We start from the raw sequence: 17,729 nt of genomic DNA on the forward strand, positions 1-17,729 counted from the left end.
TAGTTTGGTGCCGAGCCCCTGAGCCACAGCGTTCCAGAGCTCAGAGGAAAACTGCGGTCCACGATCGGAAGAGATGTCCGCTGGTACCCCAAAACGAGCAACCCAAGAGGAGATGAAAGCTCTGGCCACGTCTGCCGAAGTGGTGGAAACCAAAGGAACTGCCTCTGGCCATCTAGTGGTGCGGTCTACCATTGTGAGGATGTGTGTAAAACCTTGAGAAGGTGGAAGTGGCCCCACGAGGTCCACATTCACGTGGTCGAATCGACGCTCCGGAACAGCGAAAGTGGCCAATGGGGCTTTTACATGACGGTGTACCTTGGCCTTTTGGCAGACCACGCAGGTGTTGGCCCAGTCGCGGACATCCAGGTGCATACCCCTCCAGACGAATTTTGACGACATCAGCCTTTGCGAGGCCCTCATGCCAGGGTGTGACAACCCGAGTATGGCGTCGAACACTTTCCGGCGCCAGGCGACTGGAATGTAGGGGCGGGGAACTCCCATGGAGACGTCGCAAAGTAGCGTGATGCCTGCGGCATGGAATTTGACGTCGGCCGCTTGGAAGCTAGAGGGGCTGGTCCTGTATGCTTGGACCTCTGGGTCCGAGGCTTGATCCGCAGCCATGAGGGCATAGTCGATTCCGAGTTGGACTGCGTGCACAGTCGCGCGGGAGAGGCAATCCGCCACCAGGTTGTCTTTGCCGGACAAATGCTGAATGTCCGTGGTGAATTCTGAAATGAACGTCAGGTGATGTTGTTGCCGAGCTGACCATGGTTTGGCAATCTTGGCCATAGCGTACGTTAGTGGCTTGTGGTCCACATAAGCCGTGAACAGGCATCCCTCTAGTAAGAACTGGAAATAGCGGATGGCTAGAAAAAGGGCCAGCAACTCCCGGTCGAAAGTGCTGTACTTTCTTTCGTTTCGCCGTAGTTGACGGCTGAAAAACGCCAGCGGTTGCCACGTCCCATTCACCCACTTTTCCTGCACTGCGCCGATTGCGTAGTCCGACACGTCGGTGGTAAGGGCAATGGCGGCACATGGAAGCGGGTGCGCCAGCATGGTCGCATTGGCCAAGGTGCCTTTGGTGTCGACGAACGCCCGGTCCATCTCGGCCGTCCAGCTGATCGGATCCTTGAGGGCCTCGTACAAGGGCTGCATAAGCAGAGCCGCCTTAGGGACGAACCGATGATAAAAATTGACCATCCCGAGGCACTCCTGTAGGGCCTTGATGGTCTGCGGGCGCGGGAAAGATGTAACCGCCTCGACCTTCGTCTGTAAGGGAATTGCGCCGTCTGATGTGATGCGGTGGCCCAAGAAATCAATCCGCTGCAGGCCGAACTAGCACTTGGCCGGGTTGATAATCAAACCGTGCTGACTGAGGCGTGTGAAGAGGGTGCGCAAATGGCAGAAGTGCTCCTCTTTGCTAGGGCTGGCGATGAGGATGTCGTCGAGGTAGATGAAGAGGAATTTTAGGTCCCGAAGCACAGAGTCCATCAAGCACTGGAAATCCTGTGCAGCGTTCTTCAACCAAACGGCATCCGCAGAAATTCGAACAGGCCGAATGGGGTGATGACTGCGGTTTTCAGACGTCTTGCGGGTGCACGGGGACCTGGTGGTAACCACGGACGATGTCCACTTTTGAAAAAAAAGTATTTCCCGCCAAATGGGCCGAGAAATCTTGGATATGCGGGATCGGGTACCGATCAGGAGTAGTGGCGTCATTCAGGCGTCGGTAGTCGCCGCATGGCCGCCATCCGCCGCCGGGTTTCGGAACAATGTGCAGAGGTGAAGACCAGGGACTATTCGACCAGCGAATAATCCCCAGCCGCTCCATCGTGTCGAACTCCGCTTTCGCAGCCGCGAGCTTGCCGGGTTCGAGTCGTCGGGCCCGTGCGTAAACCAGGGGGCCAGTAGTGGTGATGTGATGTTCTACACCATGTTTAGTGGCCGTGGAGGAGAAAGTGGGCCTGGTCAGATCTGGGAACTTTCCGAGGAGCCGAGTGAAGTCGTCTGGAGGTGGGAACGCACAGAAGACAGTGCGTGGCATGGCGTTACCGCGGTGCACGGGATGGAATGGAACGTGGCCGCACTGATCAACTGGCGGTGCCTGACATCGACCAGGAGGCCGTTGGCGCACAAAAAATCTGCCCCAAGGATGGCCTGCGTGACTTTGGCCGTGATGAATTCCCAGTGGAAACGCTGGCCACCGAAACACACCTGGACCGGCCGCCTTCCGAAGGTCCGAACGGCCGCGCCATTAACCGCCGCGAGGGCGGGGCCGTGGCCCCCAGCTAGTATAATGAGATTTGACGCAGGTAGGATGCTACACTGCGCCCCGGTGTCGCAAAGGAAATGTCGACCAGATAGGGAGTCGGTGATGGAGAAGCTTCCCTGAATCTCCGATGGCCATCGCAGCCGCGGGGCGCTCATTAGACCCGGTCCTCTTTCGTCAGGGTGGCTGTAGATGTTTTTTGTTTTTGTGCAAAAAACTGCAGGGAGGGCGGCAGCATCTTGCTTTCGCGCCAAAACGGGCGTGGTAAAAGCACAACCCCACTGATTGAGGAGCTGGAGGAGTGTCTGTGGGGGGATGGGCGCCTCGTGGCTGCGCAGTGTTGCTGTGTCACCGCGAAAATCTTGTCCGCTTCGGCAGCAAGCTCCACGCAGTCTGTGACTTCGGACCTGGCTAGGGTGGCCTGAACTTGCTCCGGGAGTAGGCTGAGGAATAGCTCCCTGAAGAGGAAACATTCCGGCTCAGAACCGAGGAGCGTGAGCATCTGGCTCATGAGCTCGGACGGCTTGGAGTCCCCGAGGCCGGGCATAGCGAGCAGTCGGCGGGCGTGCTCCGACTTCGTGAGCCCGAAAACCTGCAGCAACCGCGCCTTTAACGTGTCATACTTGCAATCAGTAGGCGGACTACCGAGTAGGCTGACGATCCGCGAGGCTGTGGCGCTGTCGAGGGCAGAGACCACATAATAATAACGGGTCTGATCCGCAACGATGTCCCTGATGACGATCTGGGCTTCAGCCTGGATGAACCACGCGGCTGGTTGTTGCTCCCAGAACTGCGGTAGCTTCAAGGTAACGGCATTCGTTTCCATGTTGATTATCTTCTGCGAAAACCGTTCGCAAAAGTCGGGGTCACCAATGTAGGAATGTCTAGTTCCTATCCAAAGACTGAGGTCCACTCAGGCGCTCCAACAAAACGAAGTTTAATGGAAACTAACAGGTTTAAACAGGTGACTGCAGGAGAACATCGAGTGTAGGTCTGTTCAGTTCGGAGGCTCCACGAGGACTGCTGGCTGGTCCCGTGGTTGACGTCATGACGTCATCACGTTCTTCCCGCCAGTGGGGGATCACATGATGTACAGCGTGACATCATCGCATTTACCTGCGCTGTTAAAGTAATCACGCTCTGTACAAGTAAACAGTATAAATAAAGATACAGACTCAGGCTGTAGCTAACATGTTGTTAAAGGGAATTATATACAAACGAGCTGGGTCCTTTAGTGGCTCCGCCACAAGGTCATGCATTTTGGAAGGAAAAACAAGGAATGGGAGTATGCATACAAGCAAAAGGGTGTGAAGGAACAGAGAGACCTAAGGGCGCAAAAACATAGGGCTAGAAATTTGGCTGCTTTGTGCCTCCCATTAGTGCCTGCGGGGGGCAGTAATGGGGTGCTAAGGGGTTACCAACCGGGCCTGACGAAATCAGCGATGCCCGCAAACCTCCCTGGTGGTTTTGAGCTGGTGCTAACACTTACCACCTTGGTCTCTAGCGCCCCATAGATCGTGACGTCATGAAGTGCACAGCGCCCTGTTACTGCCCCGGATGTAAACTTGCCTTTCGCCCAATGCATTATCGCCTCGCACTGACAACGCCAGCAAGAGGAGGCGTTCTGAAGTCGGATGGTCGCTTCGGGAGCGGTGATTAAAGGGAATGCTTTTCAGATCGCTGAAACATTATTATTTGCACCAGGTGCCTGCGCAAAGTTTTCACTCTTTCATTGTTGCAGGATGTCCAAACCCTCCACTTGGTGACAGTGTTTGGGGCTGTATTGGCAGTCGCCTTGCAAGACTGCAGTGCTGACAAATAGCTTCTGGGGCAGTATTGTCCCTTCCCTTTAAGCGAAGGAAGCAGCTTCTGTGATTGAAGAGTGCAGTCTGGAATGAGCTGCAACTTGACTCGCGGTCTGCCTTGGGCGAAAGCCAATTTCACCTCTGGGGTCTTAAAAGAAGTGGCTGCAGAGATAGTGGATGCGTTGGTTGTAATCTACCAAAATTCCCTGGATTCTGGAGAGGTCCCAGCGGATTGGAAAACCGCAAATGTAACGCCACTATTCAAGAAAGGAGGGAGAGAGAAAGCAGGAAACTATAGGCCAGTTAGCCTAACATCTGTCATTAGGAAAATGCTGGAATCCATTATTAAGGAGGTAATAGCAGGACATTTAGAAAATCATAAGACAAGCAGAATCAACATGGTTTTATGAAAGGGAAATCATGTATGAAAAATTTGCTAGAGTTCTTTGAGGATGTAACAAACAGGGTGGATAAAGGGGAACCAGTAGATGTCGTATATTTGGATTTCCAGAAAGCATTCGATAAGGTGCCACATAAAAGGTTACTGCACAAGATAAGAGTGCACGGGGTTAGGGGTAATATATTGGCATGGATAGGGGATTGGCTAACTAACAGAAAACAGAGAGTCGGGATAAATGGGTCATTTTCCGGTTGGCAATCAATAACTAGTGGGGTGCCACAGGGATCAGTGCTGGGGCCTCAACTATTTACAATCTATATTAATGACTTGGATGAAGGGACCGAGTGTACTGTAGCCAAATTTGCTGATGATACAAAGATAGGTGGGTTAGCAAGTTGTGAGGAGGACACAAAGAGTCTGCAAAGGGATATAGAGAGGTTAAGTGAGTGGGCAAAAAATTGGCAGATGGAGTACAATGTGGGAAAATGTGAGGTTATCCACTTTGGGAGGAAGAATGAAAAAGCAAATTATTATTTAAATGGAGTGAGACTACAAAATGCTGCGGTACAAAGGGATTTGGGGGACCTAGTACATGAAACACAAACAGTTAGCATGCAGGTACAGCAAGTAATTAGGAAGGCTAATGGAGTGTTGGCCTTTATTGCAAGGGGGATGGAGTATAAAAGTAGGGAAGTTTTGATACAACTTTACAGGGCGCTGGTGAGACCGCACCTGGAGTACTGCGTACAGTTTTGGTCTCCATATTTAAGGAAGGATCTATTTGCATTGGAGGCAGTGCAGAGAAGGTTCACTAGGTTGATTCCTGGGATGAAGGGGTTGATGTATGGCAAAAAGTTGAGCAGGTTGGGCCTATACTCATTGGACTTTAAAAGAATGAGCGGTGACCTTATTGAAACATATAAGATTCTGAGGGGGATTAACAGGGTGGATGCTGAGAGGATGTTTCCCCTCATTGGAGAATCTAGAATTAGGGGGCATAGTTTCAGAATAAGGGGTCGCCCATTTAAGACAGAGATGAGGAGGAATTTCTTCTCTCAGAGGGTCGTGAATCTTTGGAATTCTCTACCCCAGAGAGCTGTGGAGGCGAAGTCATTGAATATATTCAAGGCAGAGATTGAAAGACACTTGAACTACAAGGGAGTCAAGGGGTATGGGGAGAGCGCGGGAAAGTGGTGTTGAGGCCAAGATTGGATCAGCCATGATCTTATTGAATGGCGGAGCAGGCTAGTCAGAGAGTCATAGATTTATACAGCACAGAAAGAGGCCCTTCGGCCCATCGTGTCCGCACCGGCCATCAAGCCCTATCTATTCTAATCCCATTTTCCAGCACTTGGTCCATAGCCTTGTATGCTATGGCATTTCAAGTGCTCATCTAAATGCTTCTTGAATGTTGTGAGGGTTCCTGCCTCTACCACCCTTTCAGGCAGTGAGTTCCAGATTCCAACCACCCTCTGGGTGAAAAAGTTTTTCCTCAAATCCCCTCTAAACATCCTGCCTCTTACCTTGAAACTGTGCCCCCTGGTTATTGACACCTCTACTAAGAGGAACAGTTCCTTTCTATCTACCCTATCTATGCCCCTCATAATTTTGTACACCTCAATCAGGTCCTCCCTCAGCCTTCTCTGCTCTAAGGAAAACAACCCCAGCCTGTCCAGTCTCTCTTCATAGCTGAAGCTCTCCAACCCAGGTAACATCCTGGTGAATCTCCTCTGCACCCTCTCCAATGCAATCACATCCTTCCTATAGTGTGACGACCAGAACTGCACACAGTATTCCAGCTGTAGCCTAACTAGCATTTTGTACAGCTCCATCATAACCTCCCTGCTCTTATATTCTATGCCTCGGCTAATGAAGGCAAGTATCCCATATGCCTTTTTAACCACCTTATCTACCTGTCCTGCTGCATTCAGGGATCTATGTACATGCACACCAAGGTCCCTCTGATCCTCTGTCCTTCCGAGGATCCTACCATTCATTGTGTATTCCCTTGCCTTGTTAGTCCTCCCAAAATGCATCACCTCACACTTTTCAGGGTTAAATTCCATTTGCCACTGTTCTGCCCATCTGACCAACCCGTCTATATCGTCCTGTAGCCTGAGGCTTCCCTCCTCACTATTTACCACTCCACTAATTTTCGTGTCATCTGCGAACTTACTGATCATACCTCCTACATTCATATCTAAATCATTAATGTACACTACAAACAGCAAAGGACCCAGCACCGATCCCTGCGGTACACCACTGGACACAGGCTTCCAGTCACAAAAACAAATTTCGACCATCACCCTCTGCCTCCTGCCACTAAGCCAATTTTGGATCCAACGTGCCAAATTGCCCTGGATCCCATGGACTCTTACCTTCTTGACCAGTCTCCCATGCGGGATTTTATCAGAAGCCTTACTGAAGTCCATGTAGACTACATCAACTGCACTACCCTCATCCACACACCTAGTCGCCCCCTCGAAAAATTCAATCAAATTGGTTAGACATGATCCCCCCCTGACAAAGCTATGCTGACTATCCTTGATTAATCCTTGCCTCTCCAAGTGGAGACCAATTCTGTCCCTCAGAATTTTTTCCAATAATTTCCCCACCACTGATGTTAGGCTCACTGGCCTATAATTGCCTGGTTTATCCCTAGTACCCTTCTTGAATAATGGTACTACGTTAGCTGTCCTCCAGTCCTCTGGCACATCCCCTGTGGCCAGAGAGGTTCTGAAAATTTGTGTCAGAGCCCTTGCAATCTCCTCCCTTGCCTCACACAGCAGCCTGGGATACATCTCGTCTGGGCCTGGGGATTTATCCACTTTTAAGCCCGCTAAAACCGCGAGTACCTCATCCCTCTCAATACTAATTTGTTCAAGTATATCACAATCCCCCTGCCTGATTTCTATGCCTACATCGTCCTTCTCCATAGTGAACACAGATGCAAAATATTCATTTAAAACCTCACCCACATCTTTTGGCTCTACACACAGATTGCCACTTTGGTCCCTAATGGGCCCTACTCTTTCCCTGGTTATCCTCTTGCCCTTACTATATACTTATAAAACACCTTGGGAGTTTCCTTTTCCACATAAAAGGGCATTAAAGCCCTAGAGAGTGTTTGCCGTAGATACCAGGGCTGAGAACCTATAGTTTTGCGAAGAGAGGACTAAGAGATTTAATCAAGGGGCCGATTGGCCTACTCCTGCTCCTGTTTCTTATGTTCTTATGTTCTGCTGGTACCGCCCTGCTCTCCGACTTTAGCGCCCTAAGAGAAGTGGTTAGCGCTTGAATTAGCGCTCCACTTCCCTCTTGGAGTGCTACATCTGAATTTCACGGGTGCCTATCATCATTAGCGCCTGGTGCTAATTTTTCAGCTTTCGAAGTTTTAGCGCCTCAAACGGGTCTATAAAGAATTTCTCCCCCTTAGTTCCTTGAGCTGGGTGCCATCAACATTTATGTGGAAAATGACAATGTGTCTGTGAAGGATGTCTCCATGAGACAGTATAAAATGAGGATGAGAAGGGGGTCAAGAATAAAACAAATGGTTAGAATAATGGTATAGTTTTGGGCACAATATTATAGAAAGGGCATTAAAGCCATAGAGAGTGTTTGCCATAGATACCAGGGATGAGAACCTATAGTTTTGAGAAGAGACTTGAGATACTGATGATATTTCCACCAGAGTAGAGAGGACTCAGAGATTTAATCAAGGTTTTTAAAATTGTGATGGATTTTGATGGGATGAATATGGATGGCCTATTTCTTCCCATTGGAGTCAGTGACAGGAGGTCATCATTTTAAAATTGTTACCGAGAGAGTGGAGATGGGAGGTTAGAAGAAATCTGTGCACACAGTTGTTGGATCATCGAATGCTTTATCACAGGGAGCAATTGAGGTAGAGACTACTGCATCTTTTAAGGGAAGAGTAGGTAAACATTTGAAGCAGAGAAATATATAGGGCTATAGGGAGAGGCTAGAGCAGTGGGATTATTTTCCAATTGCTCTAACAAAGAGCGGACACAGACCCAATGATTCAAATGGCCTCCTTCTGTGCTCTAAACAACTTTGGCTCCATAAATAGTAATGCATTCCATTGCCCTTCCTAGTGATGTGCACTGACTGATAAATACACAGGTCTATTGTTTCTGCATTAACTATAGAAAAGATGAAAAAGTTATACAAAGAAAAGGAAACCTATGTTATCCATCACTTCACACTTCATTATTGAAAGCAAACTTAACAAGGTTTCAAATTGCGTCAGATATTTTCTTAAAGATTAACATTTTTAAACAGTATTTATTCTCTCCTTCTCTGGTTTTCTTTCCTCCTCACCTGAAATAGCTTACTCTTGATACAATGTCAGTATTATGCCTGGGCAGCAAATTGAAAATCTGTCCCAAAGTTACAACTTTCACTGACTAGGCTGTGGACGCGTTACGCAGAATTCCTGGAATTGTTCTGTGCTGGCCAGGATCCAAGGAAGGGAAAGGAACAAGAAACTTACTTGACTTCCATATTCAGTCCATTTTCCAAAAACATTCTTCATGTACCACAGCCATTCAGTAGTCAGGATATAGTGTGGGGGTTTAGTAACCGAGGATGCAGTAGACAGACGCCTCACCTGGTGAGACTCACACATCATTGTCTCAAAGTTAATGGGAGTAGGTCCTGAGCTGTTAAAATAAATTGGAGAAGAGAACTTGAAGAGAAACACTATCCATGTCTTTAAAATGCTGGCAGTCATAAACAGGAACACTGTTTGAGCACAGAAATGAATGGCACAGGTTTAAAATTAATAATCCTCAAATGAGACTGGAAATTAGAATATATTTTTCCTGACAGTAATGGATCTGGTCATCTTCCAGAACTCGATAGACTCTGGAACAGTACCCATGGATTGGAGGGTAGCTAATGTTACCCCACTATTCAAAAAAGGTGGTAGAGAAAAAGCGGGGAATTATAGACCGGTAAGCCTGACATCGGTAGTGGGGAAAATGCTGGAGTCCATTATTATAAAAGATGTAATAGCAGAGCACTTAGAAAACAGTGACAGAATCGGACAAAGTCAACATGGATTTACAAAAGGTAAATCGTACTTGACTAATCTACTGGAATTTTTTGAGGATGTAACTGATAAAATAGATAAGGGAGAACCAGTGGATGTGGTGTATTTGGACTTTCAGAAGGCTTTCGATAAGGTCCCGCATAAGAGATTAGCGTGCAAAATTAAGGCACATGGGATTGGGGGCAAGGTATTGACTTGGATAGAGAACTGGTTGGCGGACAGAAAGCAAAGAGTTGGAATAAACGGGTTGTTTTCCGAGTGGCAGGCAGTGACTAGTGGGGTACTGCAAGGATCGGTCCTAGGACCCCAGCTGTTCACAATATATATTAATGATCTGGACGAGGGAATTGGATGTAATATCTCCAAATTTGCAGACGACACAAAGCTGGGTGGGAGGGTATGCTGTGAGGAGGATGTCGTGAAACTCCAGTACGATTTGGACAGGTTGGGTGATTGGGCAGAAACATGGCAAATGCACTATAATGTGGATAAATGTGAGGTTATCCACTTTGGTGGCAAAAACAGGAAGGCAGATTATTTTTTGAATGGCAATAGATTGGGAGAAGGGGAAGTGCAAAGAGACCTGGGTGTTCTTGTACACCAGTCGCTGAAGGTAAGCATGCAGGTGCAGCAGGCGGTAAGAAGGCAAATGGTATGTTGGCCTTCGTAGCAAGAGGATTCGAGTACAGGAACAAGGATGTCTTGCTGCAGTTGTACAGGGCCTTGGTGAGACTGCACCTTGAGTATTGTGTGCAGTTTTGGTCGCCTTATCTGAGGAAGGACGTTCTTGCCATGGAAGGAGTGCAGCGAAGATTCACCAGGCTGATACCTGGGATGGCAGGAATGACGTATGAGGAGAGATTGTGTCGATTGGGCTTATACTCACTGGAGTTTAGAAGATTGAGAGGGGATCTCATCGAAACCTATAAAATTCTGTCAGGCCTGGACAGACTGGATGCAGGAAGGATGTTTCTGATGGCCGGGGAGTCCAGAACCAGGGGTCATAGTCTAAGGATAAGGGGTAAGCCATTTAGGACTGAAATGAGGAGGAATTTCTTCACCCAGAGAGTGGTGAACCTGTGGAATTCTCTGCCACAGAGGGCGGTGGAGGCCAGTTCATTAAATATATTCAAGAAGGAGTTGGATATATTTCTTAAGGCTAAAGGGATCAAGGGATATGGGGAGAAGGCAGGGACAGGGTACTGAATTTGGATGATCAGCTATGATCTCATTGAATGGCGGAGCAGGCTCGAAGGGCCGAATGGCCTACTCCTGCTCCTATCTTCTATGTTTCTATGTTTCTATGTAACAGAGTTCCAGCAAAAGTACTTGATGTTGCGTAAATAGATATCTGTTTTTTTGAGAGGACTGGTGGGTACAGGGATAAACAGACAGAGATTATGAAATACGCCATGCTTACGATTGCTGTGCTCTTGATGTGGGGAAATGCTGCTTGTGGAGGGCAGCAGGCCTGAGGTTGAATTGTAAAGTTGACTAAGATTTCTGGAGATTTTTTAGATTACTTTTAGAGTTCAGGGAGTATTTATATAGAACTTTTAGGAGATTAAATTTGTGGGGTAGAGTCTATAATAGGATCAATTATATATGAGCTGGGAAGGAAGTGAGCTGAGCAGCCTTTTCTCTCTCCATACTTTATGTTCTTAACATCTTTTTCTGAATTAAAATTAAACAAAAACCAACATTTCAGAATGTATCAGAATACTTTGTAACAATAAGGTTTCACTGCCATTTCGCCCTTCATCGAGAAACAATGATTTGAATTAGTTACAATGTTTTTCTTTAATTATACGGAGACACATTGAGAATAAATAAAATATTATAAAAACTTTGGGGTAGATTTTCAACTTGCCGCCCAGGCGTAATACTGGCATTGCATGATCGGCAGCCTATTACAGAAACCACCCGATTTTCTGTTCAAAAATGGAGGCTGATCCATAACTTCAGCTTTATGCTCGGGCATCAAGTTGAAAATCTAACCCAATATTGCCTAGTAATAAATAATCAACTGGGAGAATATGATCAGAGAATCCCGTTTCCCATTTAGGCCAAATACAGGTAGACTATCCTTTATCCGAAAACCTCGGGACCAGCCGAGTTTCGGATAAAGGAGAATTTCGGATTTCGGAAGGTGGGTCGGCAGGGGTCCGCGGGGGGGGTCGGAGGGGGTCCGCGGGGGGGGTCGTGCGCACGACTTACGCTGACGCTCAGCGTAAGTCAGTCGGGGTCGGCGGGGGTCGGGGCCGGCGGGGGGGGTCGGCGGTTGTCGGGGCCGGCGGGGGGGTCGGCGGTTGTCGGGGCCGGCGGGGGGGTCGGCGGTTGTCGGGGCTGGCGGGGTCGGCGGTTGTCGGGGCCGGCGGGGTCCACGGGGGGGGGGGGGGGTCGGCGGGGGGTCGTGCGCACGACTTACCCTTTATCCGAACTTCCGAAACCGGAACCCTCTAAAAACCGAAGGTTTTTTCGTTCGTACGCACGATTTACGCTGAACGAAAAAACCTTCGGTTTTTAGAGGGTTTCGGTTTTCGGAAGTCCGGATAAAGGGTAGTCTACCTGTAGCTTAAACGAGATGGTCCCAATTGAAATGATGAAATCCATAGTTAACCTTTGCTGTATGGTCTATTTGAGACATGTTGGGATTGGTTGTCTTAGAGATCTGTCTGACAAGAGTTCCAGTAGATTGAGGATTACATAGGAACATAGGATCAGGAGTAGGCCATTCAGTCCCTCAAGCGTGTTCAAGTAATTTTCAGGACAATTTGAATAAGGATTTGGAATTATCCTTAAATTTAAGACGGTTGATCTTGAGATTAAACTGGTTCATGGGATACAGGAATGCATCAAGGAAAGCCACTGCATGCAAATCTGGAATGCAGTGATTTACTGTGCTCTGTAATCTCAATCATTCTATTTTAAGTCCACCAGCACTGGGGATGATTTATTTTTTAGTACAAAATTCACTACATCAGAAAGATACCTGGTGATATTGTCTGGGTCACAGAAATCCATTTCAATCTCTTCCATGTTTGGAAAATCCTGCCATGTTCCCTTGCATATCTGCCACCTGTAGGGAAGGCTGAAGTGAACCCGAATGCACATGTCTGTACAAAGCAATAATATGAAAGTGGTTATTAACCCTTCGACTGGGTTGATACTGGAAAATTCCTATCTTCCTGAGTGAATTTTAAAAAAAGTTTTGCTGAAATGCAAATTTTACAGTATTACAGTAATAAAGGTACTCAAATATCACTGTGACAAAAAAGTCAGCTTTGTCTGAATTACATTATTGATTTTAAATCTGTACTACTAGTGGCTTCAATGGAAATAAAAATTTCTATGGACTTCAATGGAAATCCCACAAACAGCAATGAGATAATGACCAGATAATCTGCTTTAGTGCTATTGGTTTAGGGATAAATATTGGCCAACAGACCAGAAAGAACTTCCCTCTTCTTCAAAGAGTGCCATGGGATCTTTTACATCCATCTGAGAGGGCAGATGGGGCCTCAGTTTGATATCTCATATGAAAGATGGCACCTCTGACAATGCAGCACTCTCTCAGTACTGCACTGCAGGGTCATCCTAGGTAACATGCTCAAGTCTCTGGAGTGGAATTCACTACTTTCAGAGGCGAGTGCGATCACTGAGCCAAGGCTAACACAGACATAGTCGTGTAAGCAAAATCCCTGAAACCATGTAAGAAATAACAGGATGCTACAATGCGGGGGAATGTTAGGATCTCTCTAGATAGATGAAATACGATGGGCTGAATGGCTTTCTTTAAACGTAATTATCCGGTGATCTTGTGATTAGTGAGTGAGCTGAAAACAAAATTGGTTAGCTTGAGGGAGACTGGAATTAGTCTGAGGAGTAAGCCAGCCAAACAGGTTCCAGATTTTTACATACCCGCTGTCAATTTGAGTTACCTCAAAACACAATGGGGCAGTAATTCCTCCCCAAACGCGTGAGTACGGAAGGGGTACTCACGCGTCTGGCCGGAGGAAATGCCGGTTTTCAGCATGCACAGCGCATGCGCTGAAAACCGGCATTTCCTCTCCTCTAACCCAAGAGGTGAAGAGGCTAGTGCGTGCGCTGTAGGGGGCAGCGCGTGCGTCTTGGATTTCCTCTGTTTTGGGGGATTTGCGCATGTCTAAAGGCCTCCGGTTTTTACGCTTGTAAAAAGCACACGTAAGTATTTATTTTTACAGGTAAGTGGTGTTTTAGTGTAATTTAGAAAAAAAATTTCCACAGGTTTATTATTTTAAAGAATCTACAATAAGGTAAGTTTAGTTTTAGACCCTTTTTATTAAAAATTAATTTTTTTCAACAAAAAAAAATTCTTGTTTAAATTATTTTTTTTTAACTTATTTCTACTTAATTTAATGATTGGGATGTTTTTTAAATTTTTATTTAAAGTTAAAATAGTGTTTTGGGCCCCTGTAGTTTTCATGAGTTTGACAGTTCTTACTCTCAAACTCATGAATGAACCTTCCCCTCCCCTGATTGGTTGTACAGTGCTCACCTGATCCCAGCCGGCACATCGCACTAACTACGCCGCTGGATCAGGTAAGCACTGCGCGCTGACATCTGAACCGGGCCTGTGACAGGAAATGCAAGCAGGCCCAGGCTTCAGATGTCAGCGCGCAGGGTGAGTGCAGATCGGGGGCTTGCACGCGCGGCAAGCCCCCGACACCAAGTTCTGGGCCAATGAACCGAATGACACCTAATAATGTTTTATTTCCTTATCAAAGAACAAGCATATTTCTGGGTTGATGAAATCTGAATTAACTTATAAGTCAGATATTAAATTTGTAATGCACGGATTTGACATTGGCTTATGCAGGAGTGAGATTGTACCTGTAGCATACTCGGTTATTGCATAATCAGTTCATCTCGCTCCACAGAGAAACCTAACAGCCAAACTCAATTGACATTTAAATATTGTATCCAACGCACATACCAAGGTCAATATTTTGTGACATCCACTGGGCCCTAATGTTCTTCTGACATTTCCTCCACTAATGGAGACATCAGTCTCCAGCCTGTTTTATTTTATATGTACTGTATTGCTTTATGCTGTGTTCAGATTACAGAATTGTTTGAACAACAAGTTTTATATTATAGGCCGAGGCTGTCAGATCTGTGGAAACTGTCTCATTCATATTGCAGGACAGGTTCCACAGCACCAGCACAATAGACAAACAACTGCACTTCCATGACTTTTTGAAAATTTCAATTTGTGATTTTATTTTTGGTTGGTCTTTCCTAATGGGTGGAAAATGTAAATAGAGGGAATTAAATGAATCATTCACTTCCCTCAATGTCTGGACTAGATCAGAAGAGATACACTGAACCTCCGGAGGCAACATTTCAATTTGACACCAGTGTGCTGCAGGCTCCAGAGCTAATGGGGGAAACCACTCTCTAGGTTGATCTTGGCGCCTCCATGGAAGCAATACCACCTCATTTACCTTGTAAGTTGGAGCTGCTATCTGTGACAGAACTATAAGGCAAAATGGAACATGAGTGCAAAGCAAATGGTACAAAAGTGCCATGACTGTGTAATTAAAAGCTAGTGTAAGAAAAAAAAAATATCATCACTAAAACTGCCTAGCAGAAAATTGTCATCCGTGACAGAACTTGAGTACTTTTACAGATACCTTTGAAGCTGCAGTGTTTTCTGATGAAGTACAGACAGATCTCCTCCGTGTCCGTATTTCTCTGGGCACTTGTGAAACAAGACTGGGAAGCAGCATTCATTCCTGCAAAAACACAGCAAAGAATTGTAACCCCTGGTACGTCCTGTTAAAGAGGTAACCATTTGGATAAAGAAAAGTTTGCTGAACTGATTTGCACCTGCAAAGGTAATAGGGCCTGACAAGCCATGGGTTACTTTAGTTGCAGATGATGAAATGATAGTTTGAGGTGTTTGAAAATAGATGAGCCACACGTACGGCGGGGGGGCGGGCTCCAGCTTGAATCACTGGCCTGTGCTGAATTAGCTACTCACCTACATTACAACAACAGTACTCGGTATCAAAACTCATGCCAGTACTTGCCAACTAGGTGAGGTGGCAAAGAGCAAGGAGGCTGCAGGTGGGGAAGGGAGGGGAAACAAATGACAAGAAAACTATTATTTAAAAAAAAAGCAAGCCAAAAAAGGTTTGCTAAATATTTTCTCATGAACACAGCAACCTAGGTTACTGGGTAACATAATGAACTAGACATTGTCCTTCACCTCTAGGACCTAAGTTTGAATCCAGTCTGGACCGATGGGCTGAATGTTTAACCGTGTGATATCTGTAAGGGTCTTCTGTGATGATGTGTCTCAATCCAGTTCCAAGTTGGCATGGACCATGAAACAAAACTTCCTTAATTTGATATTAATTGAGGCAACCTCTCTTAGACAGACCGCTGAATGATTGGTGGGGAAAATGTAGAAATGTTGCACTGGTGCTCTAGAAGTGCTTTAATGATGTAGGGATATTGCTGGGGCAAGATAATCTATCAATATAATAATTGCCCAGTGTCTGATAGACTCCCAGCACCAACAACAAGCTGCAGCCATGCAAGCAGTGAACAGAGACAAAGACATGAGGATTGAATTTGGAACCTTCTTGGTCTGTACAGCTCAATGCCACACTGTATTCAGTTATCAGGAAGAACTCCTGCATCAATGTTTATAATGCCTTTAGTGACCATGTGCTTTACTGCTGGTCACTCAGCATCAAGTGTAAACCACTGGTTCAGGGATCATAGCATTGTATGAAAGAATTTACCGACTATGTTTGGGTGGGACGTTAGCACAGTGAGAAGGAAATTACTGCTTTCAATTGGTTGTGCTGGAATAATCTGTTTATACAAATCTGGCATCTTGGCCCACTTGTGCTAAAACATGAACATGGATAAATGTGTCAATCTGCACCTGTCGCATCAACTCTTCTCTCATTCTTCTTTTCCCTATCTTTCACGGCTCTTTCTCTTATTCTCTCTTTCTGAATAATCGATTCTCCCATACCACTGAGTTACTGACCTTGGTTGACCAGCAGCACTGTAAAGCGGCACCACGCTGAGATCAGTGTTTCCTCTATACAGCTCAGGGGAATTGGGAAGAGAGTAACTTCAAGCTTTGTAACCTGTTTCCTAATGCCAGTTCAGAATGGCAGAAGCCTGTGAGCAGGGAACATCTAGCCACACAGCTGCAATAATTCATGCCTGGGAAAACCAGGAATACATAGGAACATAGGTACCCTGTATTGCTAGATGAAAGGAGACCAAGGTCCATCTTGTTCACCTTCTACCATCCTGGTAGTCACATGATACAATGCCAATTGAGTCGTTGACAAGTCCTAACAATCAATCTCTATCAATTAGTCTACAACAGACCGAGACATGAGGTGAGGGAAACCCCAGTGGTGGAGAGCTTTGGGAACTATAGGTTCCCTTCAATTCATTTAAACTACATATTGGATTTTCTGATACAATATTTCGTACCTATAGTGCGGGATTACCTAGTGTTCGCATATCCTACATTCACCAGGCTGTTCAACTACAAGGAACTTCACAGTCAAGCTCAATCCTGTCCTCAACTGACATCCACACTGTCACACTCACCAGCAGGGACTCCGAGGCCAATTGTAGCATCTCTACTGCCACCCTGTCTGAGATCAATTAACTCAGTATTGACCCAGGACTGAATCTGGCACCATCGAGGCCTGGAGTACTGCTAGGACGCATGGAAGTGTAATCCAATGTAAATGCGAAAAGATTAGAAATAAGCTGCGATCATATCCTCACCGTCAGTGCTGAATGCTTGTTTAATGTGGTTCCTGTTCTGATATATCAGTAGCAGATTGTGCATCACGTTCTCGTCCAAACAATATTTCTTAAGAAGGGCACTGATGTCATTGTCACGGAAACTGTGGGAACGTCGACACTCAGCCCCAAATCTACAGTTTCCTGAAATGAAGTACGAGCAAATGTGCAGCTTATTGCAAGTGTCTTTATGGGAACAACTTCCAAATCGCAGATTCCCACTTCCCCTGTTGTAATGCAGGCAGACCTAGAAAAGGAGAGGTTTCAAGTTCAAAGTTAAAAGTGAACTGAAGCAGAGGAAAACATTGTGTGTATTTTGAGGGCTTTTTTTGTACTCCTTAATTGAAGGAA

At 46.3% G+C, this 17,729-nt stretch overlaps 1 protein-coding gene across 1 annotated transcript in view; it reads right to left on the reverse strand.

Annotated features, from left to right (window-relative positions):
- LOC147106173 (protein mono-ADP-ribosyltransferase PARP12-like) overlaps window positions 1-17,729 on the reverse strand; it is a 56,449-nt gene that overhangs the window by 19,229 nt on the left and 19,491 nt on the right. Inside the window, exons 3-6 of the mRNA XM_086009026.1 lie at window positions 17,361-17,625; window positions 15,224-15,325; window positions 12,541-12,664; window positions 8,988-9,156 (exon numbers count right to left, since the gene is read on the reverse strand). Coding sequence (XP_085865152.1) covers window positions 8,988-9,156; window positions 12,541-12,664; window positions 15,224-15,325; window positions 17,361-17,625 — 660 coding nt within the window. The remainder of the gene's footprint in view (window positions 1-8,987; window positions 9,157-12,540; window positions 12,665-15,223; window positions 15,326-17,360; window positions 17,626-17,729) is intronic.

The sequence above is a fragment of the Somniosus microcephalus genome, chromosome 16 (assembly GCF_052327205.1).
Source record: "Somniosus microcephalus isolate GS21.2 chromosome 16, FLI_Smic_1.0, whole genome shotgun sequence".
NCBI lineage: Eukaryota > Metazoa > Chordata > Chondrichthyes > Squaliformes > Somniosidae > Somniosus > Somniosus microcephalus.